The following is a 16,053-nucleotide window of genomic DNA, read 5'->3' as shown; positions in this document are numbered from 1 at the left end:
ATGCTATTGTATTTTGTTTCCTTTTTAAAAAATTATTTATTTATTTATTTATTTAGGGCTGTGCTGGATCTTTGTTGCTGCTTTCTCTAGTTGCGGAGAGCCGGGGCTACTCTTCATTGCAGTGCGCAGGCTTCTCATTGCGGTGGCTTCTCTTGTTCTGGAGCACAGGCTCTAGGCGCACAGGCTTCAGTAGTTGTGGCTTGCAGGCTCTAGAGCGCAGGCTTAGTAGTTGTGGCGCACAGGCTCAGTTGCTCTGCAGCATGTGGGATCTTCCCGGAACAGGGCTCAAACCCGTGTCCCCTGCATTGGCAGACGGATTCTTAACCACTGCGCCACCAGGGAAGTCCCTTTTGTTCCCTTTTATTCCCTTTTATTGCTGAGTAGCTATACCATATTTTATCTATCCTAATAACTATATAGTTGGAATTTTTTTTGATGGGAAAATGGGGAGAAGAAAGTTGGGAAAGAAGATCTTTAAAAATATGGTAGTGTTCATACCCTAATTTTAGAAAAGCAGAGGATATCATGGGATGCAGATTAGGGGGAGTAAGCGAATCAGGAAAGGGGTGGACCAGGATCTGAAGCATTGATGGTGGCTTCTCTGTGTGATTGGGACCACGAGTGCTTTGTGCTTTTGGCTCTTCTTCTTTTTTTATTTTTCTCTTTTTTAATTTTTTGATAATAGTTTTGAGATATAATTCACACATCATACATTATACCCATTTAAAGTGTAGGATTCGGCCAAAGCAATCTTGAGGGAAAAAAAACAGAGCTGGAGGAATCAGACTCCCTGAGTTCAGACTATACTACAAAGCTACAGTAATCAAGACAATATGGTACTGGCACAAAAACAGAAATATAGATCAGTGGAACAGGATAGAAAGCCCAGAGATAAACCCATGCACCTATGGTCAACTAATCTATGACAAAGGAGCCAAGGATATACAGTGGAGAAAAGACAGTCTCTTCAGTAAGTGGTACTGGGAAAACTGGACAGCTACATGGAAAAGAATTTAATTAGGACACTCCCTAACACCATGCACAAAAATAAACTCAAAATGGATTCAAGACCTAAATGTAAGACTGGACACTATAAAACTCCTAGAGGAAAACATAGGAAGAACACTCGTTGACATAAATTGCAGCAAGATCTTTTTTGACCCACCTCCTAGAGTGATGGAAATAAAACAAAACTAAACAAATGGGACCTAATGAAATGTAAAAGCTTTTGCACAGCAACGGAAACTATAAACAGGACAAAAAGACAACCCTCAGAATGGGAGAAAACATTTGCAAACGAATCAACAGACAAAGGATTAATCTCCAAAATATATAAACAGCTCATGCAACTCAGTATTAAAAAAACAACCCAATCAAAAAATGGGCAGAAGACCTGAATAGGTATTTCTCCAAAGAAGACATACAGATGGCCAAGAGGCACATGAAAAGCTGCTCAACATCACTAATTATTAGAGAAATGGAAATCAAAACTGCAACGAGGTATCACCTCACACCAGTTAGAATGGGCATCATCAGAAAATCTACAAGCAACAAATGCTGGAGAGGGTGTGGAGAAAAGGGAACCCTCTTGCACTGTTGGTGGGAATGTAAATTGATACAGCCACTATGGAGAACAGTATGGAGGTTCCTTAAAAAACTAAAAATAGAACTACCATATGACCCAGGAACCCCACTACTGGGCATATACCGAGGGAAAACCATAATTCAAAAAGACATGTGCACCCCAGTGTTAACTGCAGCACTATTTACGATAGCCAGGTCATGGAAGCAACCTAATTGCCTATCGACAGATGAATGGATAAAGAAGATGTGGTACATGTATACAATGGAATATTACTCAGCTATATAAAAAAGGAATGAAATTGGGTCATTTGTAGAGACGTGGATGGACCTAGAGACTGTCATACAGAGTGAAGTAAGTCAGAAAGAGAAAAACAAATACCATATATTAACGCATATATGTGGAATCTAGAAAAATGGTACAGATGAACCAGTTTGCAAGGCAGAAATAGAGACACAGGGGCTTCCCTGGTGGCGCAGTGGTTGAAAGTCTGCCTGCTAATGCAGGGGACATGGGTTTGAGCCCTGGTCTGGGAAGATCCCACATGCTGCGGAGCAACTAGGCCCGTGAGCCTGCGCATCTGGAGCCTGTGCTCCGCAACAAGAGAGGCCACGACAGTGAGAGGCCCGCGCACCGCGATGAAGAGTGGCCCCTGCTTGCCACAACTAGAGAAAGCCCTCGCACAGAAACGAAGACCCAACACAGCCAAAAATAAATTAAAAAAAAAAAAAGAAATAGAGACACAGATGTAGGGAACAAATGTATGGACACCAAGGGGGGAAGGTGGTGTGGGGTGGTGGTGGTGTGATGAATTGGGAGATTGGGATTGGCATATATACACTAATACGTATGAAATAGATAACTAATAAGAACTTGCTGTATAAAAAAATAAAAATAAATAAAATGAGATGCCAAAAAAAAAGAAAAAAGAAAAAAGGAAAAAAAAGAATGGTCCTTGGTGCCACTTGTTGCTGGGCTGCATCCTCATTAATAAATAAACAAACAAACAAACAAAAAATAAAATAAGTGTAGGGTTCAATGGCTTTTCGATATATTCACAGAGTTGCGCTACCACAAACAATTTTAGAACATTTTAATCATCCCAGAAAGAGATCCCTTGCCCTTACCTGCCACCCCCTGGTTTTCCCCCTTCCCACCCCCCAGCCCTAGGCAACCACGAATCTATTTTTCAGCCATAGATTTGTCTATTCTGGATATTTCATATAAATTGAACCATACAGTGTGTGGTCTTTTGTGACTGGCTTCTTTCTCTTAGCATAATGTTTTCAATGTTCACCCATGGTGCAGCTTGTAGTAGTAATTAATTTCTTTTTATTGCAGAGTAATATTCTGTTGTATGGATATACCACATTTTGTTTGTTCTTCAGTTGGAAATTTGGTTTGTTTCCACTCTTTGGCTGTAATGAATAATGCTGCTATGTCATCTGTGTTTTGTCACTTTTTTCCCTCTAATATATGCAAGGTACTGCTTTTGAAATTCAAAACAAAAGACTAAGATTTGGGGGAAAAAAAGATGTGGGTAACAAAAGCACCCTGATAAGAAGTGACTAAGGAATATGATGAGTGTGTTTTTTCCTATCACGTTAGCATCCAACAGCCCACAGTAAATGGAAGGGAAATCACTGAATGTGCTTGCGTCCTACTGTAAGAGAGGCAGAGGTGGGGAAAGAAAGAGACCTTGAAACCCAGAAGACCAGTCCAGGCCGAGGAGAATCAGGACAATGCAGGGGTTCCGACTGTGGGTCTTCGGACCAGCCAGCTCTGCCGCTCATTGCCATGTGACCTTGGGAGAGTCACTTAATATCTCTGAGACTTTACTGATAAACCAGAGAGAGTGATACTTCCCTCATTGGTTGTTATGATAAGTTATTTTGCCTCTTGCCTCTCCTAGGGAAGCCTTTGTAGGATATTCTCCACCCACTGGGTGCTCCAAGCGCCTGGGGGAAGGTTTAAAACATACCCATGCTGGGGCTTTGCCAGCCTTGGAGAACAGTTAGCCTGGGACATGGCCCAGGCCTGGTTATTTTTAAAAAGCTCTCCAGGAGAGTCTCTGTGCAGGACATATTACACTAGACCCTGGATGGAGATGAGGTTAGAGGTATTTTGGTCAAAGTGCTTTATTTCACAAGTGGGCAACCGAAACCTGGAGAGCCCTTTCCGGTGCACTGGGGCCTAGGACCCAGTCCCCCATCCCAGGTCTGTGAGGGGCCAGCAGGAGGGGGAGGGAGAAGGGCCCTCCCTGGCCTTGGGGAACCCACCAGAAAGGAAAAGTGGGCAGTATCTGTGGTGTGGAAGGGAGGCTTTTCTTTCTAATCAATAAGCAAACAGTTCCTAGAGTTGCCCAACCTGGCCAGAGGAATGTTTGCTGGGTTGCATCTGGTGGGAATGATCAATTATCACCTTTATTCAGGTGGGTGGGGTGTTTGTGTATCTAACAGGCAGCTCAGGGATAATAAAACTCCTCCAATTTAGCGTGTAAGCCAGAGGGCTTGTTCTTTTTGATGAAACCAAACCAGTTTCGCTCCCTGTGAGGGCGAAGAGGTCCCTGTCCACCTCTGCAGCAGGCAGGTGGTGGTATTCACTTGCTTCCCCTGCCTCCCTTTTTTCTTTCTTTCTTTTTTTTTTTTTTTTTTTTTTTTACGGTACTCGGGCCTCTCAGTGCTGTGGCCTCTCCCATTGCGGAGCACAGGCTCCGGACGCGCAGGCTCAGCGGCCATGGCTCACAGGCCCAGCCACTCCGCAGCATGTGGGACCTTCCCGGACTGGGGCACGAACCCGTGTCCCCTGCATCGGCAGGCGGACTCTCAACCACTGCGCCACCAGGGGAGCCCCTGCCTCCCTTTTTTAAGTGAATGGAGATGAGGCTCCTTGGCAGTTAGCCTCCACCCTGGAAAACTGAAGCCAAACCTTCGGTCTCGGACTTGAGCACAGAAGCCGCCCCTTCTTCTCCAGCAGAGCCACCAGAGCCCCACCGAGGCAGGAATATTGAGATTAAGCAGAGTGAGGTTTTATCAATGGGCTCATTTCTGAACCGTCCAGGAGAGGCCTGGAGAGGCAAAGGATTGAAACCTGAACTCTTTTCTGGCCTTGATCTCAAGGAGGGGAAGGGGACTGGGGAGACCCTCTGGCCCTTCTAGACTGGAAGGACAGGAGCCAGCGCCACTCCTAGGCCTGAGTGGGACCCACATGCTAGTGTTACTCTCATTCCACTAGAATGTGAGCCCCAGGAGGGCAGGGATCACTACCTGTTGTGTTCACGCCTGGGTCTTCAGCACCAGAACGGAGCCCAGCACGAGAGGGTGTGCAGTGCCGAGCAGGCCACGGCACTCTGCTCCTTGCTGCCACGTGGCTCAGTCCCTTGCTCTGGCACGCAGCCAGAAGCTGGGACCATCTTCTTCAAATGCCTCTTTTTGAGGCCTTCCCTAAATGCCCTTTATTAAATTGCCCCCTCCAGCCCTGCTGCTGCACAGAGCCTTGGAACCCCCTTACCTGCTTATTTTTCTCTGTTAACACTTTTCATTACTGACACTTTATAATTTTTTTTTTTTTTTTGGCCGTGCCACACGGCATGTGGGATCTTACTTCCCCAACCAGGGATCGAACCCGCACCCCTTGCCCTGGAAGTGTGGAGTCTTAACCACTGGACCACCAGGGAAGCCCCTGACACTTAATAATTTATTTGTTAATTATCTCTTCCCCATTGGAATGTAAGCCCCACGAGGGCAGAACTGTGCTTTGTTCACTGCTGTATTTCCCAGGCCTTAGAATGATGCTTGGCAATGAGTAAGGGCTCTGTAAATATTTGCTGAAGAAAGAATCCTTGAATCAGTCCCTTGAAGGAAATGAGGATGTCTCCTTTTACAGAATGGGGAAAATGATGCTCAAGGGAAGTCAAAGTAACTTGCCTACAGTGGCACCTAAGAAGCAAAGCTGGGATGTGACCTTAACTCAGTTTGACCCCATTCACACAGATGTAAAACCATAAAAGTATTTGCACTGGCTTTTAACCAACTGTGGAAGTGCCATTTATGACATTTTTCATGGGGCTGATTACGATCAACATCCATGCTGTTTGCTGTCTGAGAACTAAAACAGTGCTAGCCCAAGCAGAAACACGATCTGGGAGCAAACATGCGCTGCCGGAGTGACCCAGGCGGCATGAGTAACCTTAAGACAAAGGGGGAAGAATCCAGGGTGATGGATCACCCCTTCATCCTGTGGGCTCCCCCTTGCAGGGGCCTGGGCTAATTTGTCCTTCATCTGCAACCTCACTGTTTTCTCTGCGCACTGATGCTCCCCTCTCCGCCCCAGTGTTTTTTAACTTAGTTATTTTTATTTATTTATTATTTTTGGCTGCGTTGGGTCTTCGTTGCTCTGCGCAGGCTTTCTCTAGTTGTGGTGAGCGGGGGCTACTCTTCGTTGCGGTGTGTGGGCTTCTCATTGTGGTGGCTTCTCTTGTTGCGGAGCATGGGCTCTAGAGCATGGGGGCTTCAGTAGATGCGGCGTGTGGGCTCAGTAGTTGTGGCACATGGGGTCTAGAGCACAGGCTCAGTAGTTGTGGTGCACGGGCTTAGTTGCTCTGTGGCATGTGGGATCTTCCTGGAACAGGGCTCAAACCCTTGTCCCCTGCATTGGCAGGCAGATTCTTAACCACTGCGCCACCAGGGAAGCCCCACCCCAGTCTGTTTTGATGGAAACAGAAGTGGAGGAGACTTTGGTCCTTGCGTCCCACCCAGGCAGCGCCCGTTGTTGACATCTGTTTTTAGGGTGTGAGTTAAATGAAGATGGAGTCCACTTATAATTTGTTCTGGGCAAGGACATGCTGGGAGGCTGGGAGAAAGAACAAAATAAGCTTCATGAAAATAAACTTCTCATCCCTGGGATCCCATGGGAGCTGCCGGTCTACAAGGGCAATTTGACGGGGTGCGGGTGCCCCAGCCGAGGACGCCCTGGGAGCACAATGCACGGGCTCTGTGAACACACCTGCAAGTTGTGCTTGTACAATGTGATATTCTGAGCTGCTCAACTTCCCCAGAAAACTGTCTGGGAGTTAAGTTGGCTGATCAGGGGAGCTCTGATTTATTTCAGCTTATGTAACGTGGTGGCCTAAGGGGGAACATTCTTGAATCTAAAGTTTAAAACTTCCTCCTTTGCTTGGCTGCCTGACTGTCCTTACGTTTTTCTGAGGCCCTGGAACTGGATTTCCAAGGTGCCACATTCATTCAAAGAGAGAGGGAGGGAGGGAGTGTGTGTCAGGGGAAGATGGGGTCAGGGAAGCTCAGCTATTTTTATTGTGGTTACTCTCCACCTGTCCCATTCTGTTGTGTGAACTAACTTCCCTGTGGCCATTCAGCTAGCAGCTAGTCTCGCAAATGGTTCATCAAACCAAGAGACAGGCTGCCTGGTGGTTAAGTCCTGATGGGGCATCAGACCACAGGCTCTGCCACTTCATAGCTGTGTGGCTTGGCCAAGTCTCTTCACTGAGGCTTCTGAGACTGCTTCCTCGTTTAGAAGCTAGGGCTGCTGGAGTCTACCACCCAGGGCCGCCACTATGTGTAGTCAGGCTATTAGGCTGTGTTACTGTCCATAGTTCTCAGTAGCAAACGGACACACATAACTGGAGACTTATCGGGACTAAGAAGATAGTTTTCCTAGTGCAACTTGAATCTCTTCAACATCCCCCGAGTGTGGACAAACTGGAGGCCTCATCATCCTTTCCCTTCCTTTTTTTTTTTTTTTTTTTTTTTGCGGTACGCGGGCCTCTCACTGTTGTGGCCTCTTCCGTTGCGGAGCACAGGCTCCGGACGCGCAGGCTCAGTGGCCATGGCTCCCGGGCCCAGCCGCTCCGTGGCATGTGGGATCTTCCCGGACCGGGGCACGAACCCGTGTCCCCTGCATTGGCAGGCGGACTCTTAACCACTGCGCCACCAGGGAAGCCCCCTCCCATTTTTTAAACATAAAATTATTTTTCTGCTGAGCGTGGGTGCCCATTAAACTTGGAATGGTTAGTAAATTTGTGGACACCACCAAAGGAAGACATCCTAGAATCGCCCAGTGCCATCAAAGAAAATGGAACCTAGAAAGAAATTTTCTAGGACGTGGTACCCATGGAGAATTGTGGCTTTGTGGCTGGAGTTACAAACACTGCTGCTTACTGGTGAGAAGGGACTCCTGCCCAGCTAGGTGACACACGTCTGTCTCCTCAGGGTGCCTTTCATCCATCAACTTAGACTTCTTGTCCTTTATCTTGAGTATTTAAGTTAGAAACCAAAGCCCTTGATTTGGGGGTACACAATGGCAGTGTGGCCCCGGGACCTCCAGGAGCCTCAGAAGGCTCTCTGATCTTGCCCTCGGGGTTGTGTGGGTAATTTTCTCTTCCAACGCTGAGGTCCAACGGTCCTTGAAACAAAGGTAAATGCAGTGTTCTTTGGTGTTAGCTCTGGGAAATGCCTTCTGAGGAGTGGGAGACAACCCGTAAGGTACCCCTTTGTGTGTGGCGTGGGGAAAACACTACTTTCAAGTAGTTGCTTCTAAGAGACTAGGTTTTCCCACTCGTTACCAGATAACTCAACTATGGTTAGCTGGCTTTGATAGCAGGCCCCGTCCTTCTATCTCCCTGAAATATATGGAGGCTTAGGAGACTGTCTTGTTCCTACCCACTCACATTCCAGCTGGGTGGGGGTGGGAGAAGAAACGGGATCCTTCAAGCAGGACTGTTCGTGGCACAATGGCAATTCCAAGCAAAGAATGTTGCTGAGCGCTCAGAGCCTGCCCCAGGACCAAAAAGCTTTTCGTGGACTTGGGGTTACTTTTTCTTTGAACTTCAGTCATCTCTTGCAGAGTGAAGAAGTAGTAGATTAAAGCTACTACTTCTGCCAGAATTGGCAAGAAAATGGGGCACTTGTAGGATGAATAACAACAAAGAAGAGTCACAGTGCGTTAAAGATACTTTTTAAGTTACTCTTACTTTTGTTGTTTTAAAAAGTAATTTACTGTAATTGTAGCGCACCATATAATACAGAAACATCTAAGGAAAGCACGTTTTGAAAAACTGCCTCCAATCGTACTTTTTTCAATCTTCCCTCCACCTCCACTCAAATTACTGCTAACCTCCTGCTGTGTAGAATTCCTCCTGTTCTAGAATGTCTTTTTTCATTTTTGTTTCTCCATAATAAGTATTCCATCCCCATTTTGCATATGGGAACAGTGGTGAAGAACACTCACGTTGGGATCTGACAGCCCGGCGCCTCCTCCCACCAGCCTTTAATTCAGGGCAAAGAAAATAGGGATGGTGATGCCTATACCAAAGGGTGACTGCGGGCGGGGGATTCAATCTGAAAACTGGATTTAAAGAGCATAGGGCAGGCTTCCCTGGTGACGCAGTGGTTGAGAGTCCGCCTGCCGATGCAGGGGACACGGGTTCGTGCCCCGGTCCGGGAAGATCCCACATGCCGCGGAGCGGCTAGGCCCGTGAGCCATGGCCACTGAGCCTGTGCATCCGGAGCCTGTGCTCTGCAATGGGAGAGGCCACAACAGAGAGAGGCCTGCGTGCCGCAAAAAAAAAAAAAAAGCATAGGACAAGGGTCTGGCTTGTAGAGACAGGCACGAGAAGAATGTTTAGGCACGTGAACTCTCAGACTGCCTGGGTCCCAGTCCTCATTCTGCCACTTAACTAGCTGCCTCAGTCTCTCCATCTCTAAAAAGGGGATGCTGCTGGTAGCAACCTCGAAGTGTTCTGGGATGACACGAGTTAATATTTGTAAAGTGCTTAGAAGAGAGCCTGACCCATAGTGTTGTCACTTGTTTAAATATTAAGAAAATAGTGAATAAAAGGTAGTTGAAGCTGTTAGTTGAATGTGTAGTTTTTGATGCTGATAATGATGATATGGTGTTGAAAAGATCTTCCCGTTTAGAGATGGACATTGGGTTCTTGGCTCTCGTCACTGGGATTAGGTTTCTAAACCAAGTGACCAAATAACAAGTTTAGGAAAGGACAAGCTGACTTAAAGAATACTTCATCCTTTGCTAGCTTTATTTTTGTTTAACTTTTTAATGTGGAAATGTTCAAATATACCTAATTCCCATGTACTGATCCTCTGGTTTCTACAGTTCGCTATTCTTGTTTCCTCCTACATGCTAGCATTAGTGTTCACCGTACCCTGAGATGCTGCCTAGCCCTTGCCAGGGTTGAAAGCAAGCTTCCCAGAGCCTTCCCGGAGCTGGAGATCCCCTTGGTCTTTCCTATAATTTCTAGTTTGTCAGCCCAGAGGCTCAGGTTGCACAGAAAGATAATGAGCACCTGGAAATTCAGGTTGAGCCTGCCTGTCATGGGCACACTACTTCTGTCACTTCTCAAAGGGCGGAGCTTAACCACCATTCGGACGAGATGCCCCAGAGCAGGTTAAGAGCCTTGCATTAAGTTATTTGCAAAACCATTTTCAGTTTTTCAGGCCACCACCCTTGGCAAGTCCAATCATGCTTGTCCAAACTGCCCAGATTTGGACTGGCTGGGAAAAGGAATTCAGTGTGAAAAATGAGGGCAGCTCTTGTTACCTGTTAATATGACAAGCCCCCAACACAGTCTGGTGCCCCCATTACTTCTGCTGGGGTGGGGTTGGGGGAAGGTTATTAGAAAAACATTTTGTTTTGGTAGTTTGAAAAGAAATTCCTATTTTAGACTTAAAGGGTAGTGTCTGCCCATCCTTTAAGGATTTTGTGTTTCTTCTTGCTTCTTTTGTCATTTTTTGGTTCATCTGTTCATTTAGCAAATGCTTGTCCTCTAGCTTGTCTACTCAAATGCACAGAAATCACCCTCATCCCCTTCCACTTGCTTTGTTCTTTCACTTTCGAAATGTGATCACATTCACTGTCTTGGTTAATCCTCACAAAACCCGGAAGAGGTGTGCTCACTCAATGGTGGAATCCTTCAGGATCCAGTAGAGAAAACTGAGGACCAGAGAGGTTAAGCATTTTGCTTAAGGCCACTCAGTAAGAACATGGCAGGGAATTCCCTGGTGGTCCAGTGGTTAAGACTCCGCGTTCTCACTGCTGAGGGCCCGGGTTCAATCTCCGGTCAGGGAACTAAGATCCCACAAGCCTCAGTTTCTTCATCTTCAAATTGGGGATAATCATGGTACATATCCTCCTGCCCCCAGACATGGTCTTACTTTCTCTGGCAAGGGTGGGGCTGTTGGTTTCAGAAAAGTTTGCAAGGGTGGCCCCTAGTGGAAGAAATGAAAACTGCAGTCTAGACATCATAACTGGCTTTAGGGCTTTCTGACAGAGACCTGATCCTTACGCATGTAGAGGTGTCTAGCCGTGCAAAATTGGCACAAAAGTAGGAATTTTTATAAAAGATCTCTTGGACAAAATCGAACGCCCACTGGAGGAATGAGGCGGTGATTATTTGAAAGGGAGGAGAACTGGCCAACTTGAGAGTTTCCCAGAAAGAACTGTTTTATCGACTGTTCCTTCTGCCTGAAAGGCCCTTGAGCCAGGTTTCTGCAAGGCTGGCTCCTTCAGGTCTCAACTAAGACGCCTCCAACTTCACAGAGGCCAGCCCTCACCATCCAGTATAAGTTACTCCCTCCCCACACCTTCCTCTTCCCCTGTCACTCTTGTATCACCTTCTTTAATTCCTTTATATCTAGCATTTGTCACTACCTGAGATTTGGTTTTGTTACATGTCCATCTTTTCCACAACAGTGTAAGCTCAAGGGGAGCAGGTGCCTTGTCTATTTGTTCACAGAATTTTTTTTGTTCTTAGAGCCCAGCACAGTTTCTGACAAATAGTTTGATGGAAGCCTGTTGAACGAATGAGTCTTTTGGGACTCTGATGTTTAGTGCAGACACTTTTCACCACAGCTTCTCCAGCATTGGGTATTAATACTTTTAAAGTTTTAATACTTTAAAAACTATAAAACTTTAAATAGTTTTGTCTCTAAGCCACTGATCCTAAGTTCCCCCACCTAAGTAGTTCTCTTCTGTCTTTTGCATTTGTCTTGCTGTGTTGTATGTTCAGGTAGAAGACTTTCCTGTGAAATCTTCACTGTCTCCCCTAACTGACAGTGATGAGTTTCTCCACTGGGCCTCAGATTGCAAGCAGGCATTACCTCTCAATGCCTCGGAAAATAAGCATATAATCAGTACTTAATGAATATCACAATTATCTATGTCTTTTGTGGAAAATTGAATAAATGATTAACCAAAGCTACGTTTGTTTTAAAATTTTTATTTAATAGTGTCTATTATGTGCTAGGCACTGTTCTATGTATCTTTTTTTTTTCTTTTTTTGACCATGTCACGCGTGTGGAGTCCTAACCACTGGATTGCCAGGGAACTCCCATGTTCTATGTATCTTAAAACAAGCCTAGTAGGTAGTTGCTATCGATGACTTCGTTCTACAGATGGGTCACAGAGCTAATAAGCAGAGCTGGGACTTGAGCCCCACCCTTGCCAGGGAAAATAAGACCATGTTTGGAGGCTGGAGGGTAAGCACCATAATTACCCTCATTTTGAAGATGAAGAAACTGAGGCTCAGAGAAGTTAAAAAATTTGCCTAAGTCCTTACTCTTAACCATGTAGCTGTGATCCCTCCATCTTATTATCTGCCGCTGTTTACTGAAATGTAAACTGTTTATTTAAATGTAGTTAATCCACAGCATCTCACTGTACCTAGGTCTCAAACTTTTGGACTCAATAGATATTCTATCTCAGTTATTTTTCATATCGTCAAGAGCCATCTGAAGGAGAGGCCCTTTTTTGTTATTGAAAAGAAGTTACTTTCTAGACAGCTTACTGTTTTCAGTCTCCAAGTAGATGAGAAAAGAATCAGACCACAATTAAGTCGCCCTATAATTGTGAAGAACATAATGATGGCATCCACTACTTTGATATCTTTGCTGTTCTGTCACCAGACTATGGTATGTTTTACTTGTGCCTGTTTTGTGAGTCAGGCTTTTGGTGGGTGAATGAAGTTTGATTTCTAGAGAAGGAATGCTCTTTAATCTCCTCAGTTTCCTAATCACTGTGATTTATGCCCTGCAGTGAGTTTTGAAGGATGCACCGGTCTACCAAAGACAGTCTATGTTTCTGATGACACCCGATTCAAAGTGGGCACAGATGGCGTGGTTACAGTCAAACGGCCTTTACACCTTCATCATCCAGAGATGAGTTTTCTTATCCATGCCTGGGACTCCACCCGCAGGAAGCTCTCCACCAAAGTGACCCTGAAGGCAGTAGTGCACCACCATCACCACCACCATCATCGTGTACGTCGGAGTGTTTCTTAGAAGTTCACTATTATTTTAGTATGCTGCTTAATCCAGGTTTCTCTGCCTTGGCACTATTCACATTTGGGGCTGGATAATTTCTTGCTGTGGGTGTGTCCTGTGCACTATATGATGTTTAGCAGCATCCCTGGTCTTAACTGCTAGATGCTTGCAGCACTCTGCCAGTTGTGACAACCAAAATTGTCTCCAGACACTGCCAATGCCCCCTGGGGGTGGGCAGAAGGGGTGCTAAATAGCCCCTAGTTGAGAACCATTGGTCTAACTGAACGAGTTCTTGCTGTGGATTTTTTGTTGTTGTTGGGTGGATGGCAAGATACACTACCTTATTTCAGCAGGTAGTGTAGAATAGGGGGTAAGGGCATAGATTCTGTCTGGGATTGGGTACCAGCCCTTCTATTTACTACCCGAGTAGACTTGGGGGAGTTATTTAATCTGTCTGTGCTTGAATTTCCTTATATGTAAAATGGGGATAATAATGACTACATGAATTATTACATGTGAGTTGCTGGAACTATGGTAGGCATATGATAAGTACTCAGTAATTGTTAACTGTTCTTCTTATTCCCTTCCCAGAGGAACAATGAACACGAGTTCAGTTCTCTGGTCGTTTTGCTCTTCATGTCTCTAGTGGAGAGGGCTTGGCAAAGAAGGGGAAGAATCAGCAGGAAGCTTTTGCCTGATTGGACTATAATCTCCACAAGATCCTTCCCCATTGTATCTGCAGTGCCTGACCTCTGGGCCTGGCACATACCAGGAGCCCAGTAAATACTGAGTGGACAGATGGGTGCATTGGCCACAAATGAAAGGATACATGTCTGCCCAGGTTCTTGGCAAGAATGTCTCGGGAAATTGTTAACCGAAGCCAAATGCCTTTGCCAGTTTCTAAACTGCTCCCATGGCGCTGCCTACTGAAACATCTCTCTGGAGGGCCATTCTAGTTGTATCCCACTATCGCGTTGGGAGCGTGGAAGTACTGTAACTGCCAAGGTCTTTCAGGCTGGCTCTTGTCTTTCGCCCTGAAGACTGTTGAGATTCTAGGAATTTAATAGTCCTGACAGATCTGATTTTTCTCCCTGGTGTAATTGGCCAGACCAGAAAAGCGGGGAACTAAATTAACATAGCTTCCTGACTTAAGTCTCCAATTAATTCCATCATTCATGTAAGTCCAGCCTGGTAAGTTCTTGCTGGGCAGCTGTGTATGGAAACCTCTTATGATCCACAGATGTAAACAAAGTTGGTTTTTCAAATTTTCCTCTTCACCTTTGCCATCTGCCTTCATGATTATGTTCAAATACGTATTATAGAAAAGCACAAATTACAGTGGTTTATGTAAAATAGAGTATCTCTCTTTCAAGTTAAGGCAATTCAGTGGTAAGTTGTGGCCAGTATGGAGACTCTTGTAGTCATCAGGAGGCTAGGTTCTTTCTTTCCTTCCTGTTCTATCATCCTCAGCATAAGGCTTCCATCCTCAACGATACCTCATGATCCAAGATGGCTGCTGGATCTCCATTTATCATACCTTTCCTCTGGATGGTAGGAAGTTGGAAGGGAGGAAGCCCAAAAATGTATCACTTAGTTGTCCACCTTTTATTTATTTATTTATTTTTATTTTTTATTTTTTTTTGCGGTACGCAGGCCTCTCACTGTTGTGGCCTCTCCCGTTGCAGAGCACAGGCTCCGGACGCGCAGGCTCAGCAGCCATGGCTCACGGGCCCAGCCACTCCGCGGCATGTGGGATCTTCCCGGACCGGGGCATGAACCCGTGTCCCCTGCATCGGCAGGCGGACTCTCAACCACTGCGCCACCAGGGAAGCCCTGTCCACCTTTTAAAGAAGGCTTTGTGGAATTTTGAAGCAATGTTTCTGCTTACATCTCATTAGTTGGAACTTGGCTTCATGGTCACACCTAGCTACAAGTGTAGTATAGGAAATGTAGTTTTACTTAGGTACGTTGTTGGACACAAAATTTATATATATATGGGGAGAGAGACAGAGAGAGGGAGAGAAAGAGATTTTTGTTTTTAAATAAGAAAGAATGGATATTGAGTGGTAGGTGGCAACTCTACCACAGCTGGTTTGAGGTTGACTTTGGTTTGCCCCTAGTTCAAGGGACCCTTGTGGTGCCAGGTGGCCCTACACTGGAAGGGGTGATAATCTTACCTCTCTTTTAATTCATGTAAGAATAGATCCTATATATATCAAAACATCACATCGTACACCTTAAATACAAACAATTTTTATTTTGTCAGTTATACCTCAAGAAAGCTGGGGAAAAAATATAAATAGATCTAAATTTCCAGTTTTGTCTCTTTGGTTGGATGGGTTTTCTTGGTCTGGTATCCTTGTTTTCGGAGGGATGGATCCCATGTTCAGTATGTTTAGGCACGATTCCCTTTAATTTCACACATGAAGGGAATTCCCTGGTGGCCTAGTGGTTAAGATTCTGGGCTTTCACTGCCATGGTCCTGGGTTCAATCCCTGGTCAGGGAACTGAGATCCCACAAGCCATACGGCACGGCCAAATAAATAAATAGATAGATAGATAAATAAATAAATATCTTTATTTTAAAAAACAATAATTTCACACATGAAGATGTTAATGTTATGTTTTGCCAGCACAATGTTCATCATTATTTATTATCATTCTCTGGAAATATTCCATAGTCCTGATGTCAGCAAGGTGTGCTCTTTGCCTTCCTCTTCAATATGGCAAATGAATTTGCATTCATTCATCAAGGCCTGTTTTTTTTTTTTTTTTACCATGGCTGTGCAAGATGGTCATTTTTAGGCTTAGGATACCGTGTTGAGAATCAGTTTAGTATTTATTCCTGTGCTCAAGTCAAATCCCAAATTCCACTTCATTAAAACCATAACTCAGTGTTTTCCAGCCAGTCCAACCATCGTCTTCATCATTAGCATTTATTGAGCACTTACTATGTTTCAGGCACTATTCTAAGTGCTTTACTGCAATACTAGTATCACGTTTTATCCTTCCAAGGACCCTATGAGGCAGATACTAATATAAGCCTCATTTTAGACATGAGGAAAGTGTGGGACAGAGAAGTTAAATAATCAGCCCAGGAAGGTGAGGTGTCACAGTGAGGTTACAAAGCCAGGCAGCCTGGCTCCAGAGCCTGCCCTTGGCCAGGCAGGACTGCTT

General features: G+C 45.2%; 1 protein-coding gene across 3 annotated transcripts in view; it reads left to right on the top strand.

Moving 5' to 3' along the window:
• Positions 1–16,053, top strand: part of CDH1 (cadherin 1) — a gene marked incomplete at its 3' end in the record, with an annotated part of 79,344 nt that overhangs the window by 37,970 nt on the left and 25,321 nt on the right. For 2 of the 3 annotated variants that reach the window (XM_079723337.1, XM_079723335.1), the window contains exon 3: positions 12,650–12,873. In XM_079723337.1, the coding sequence (XP_079579463.1) occupies positions 12,650–12,873 (224 nt within the window). The remainder of the gene's footprint in view (positions 1–12,649; positions 12,874–16,053) is intronic. The other variant, XM_079723336.1, reaches the window with a different exon arrangement.

The sequence above is a fragment of the Hyperoodon ampullatus genome (genome assembly GCF_949752795.1).
Source record: "Hyperoodon ampullatus genome assembly, chromosome: 18".
Classification (NCBI taxonomy): domain Eukaryota; kingdom Metazoa; phylum Chordata; class Mammalia; order Artiodactyla; family Ziphiidae; genus Hyperoodon; species Hyperoodon ampullatus.
This window is presented reverse-complemented; position numbering and strand designations above follow the sequence as displayed.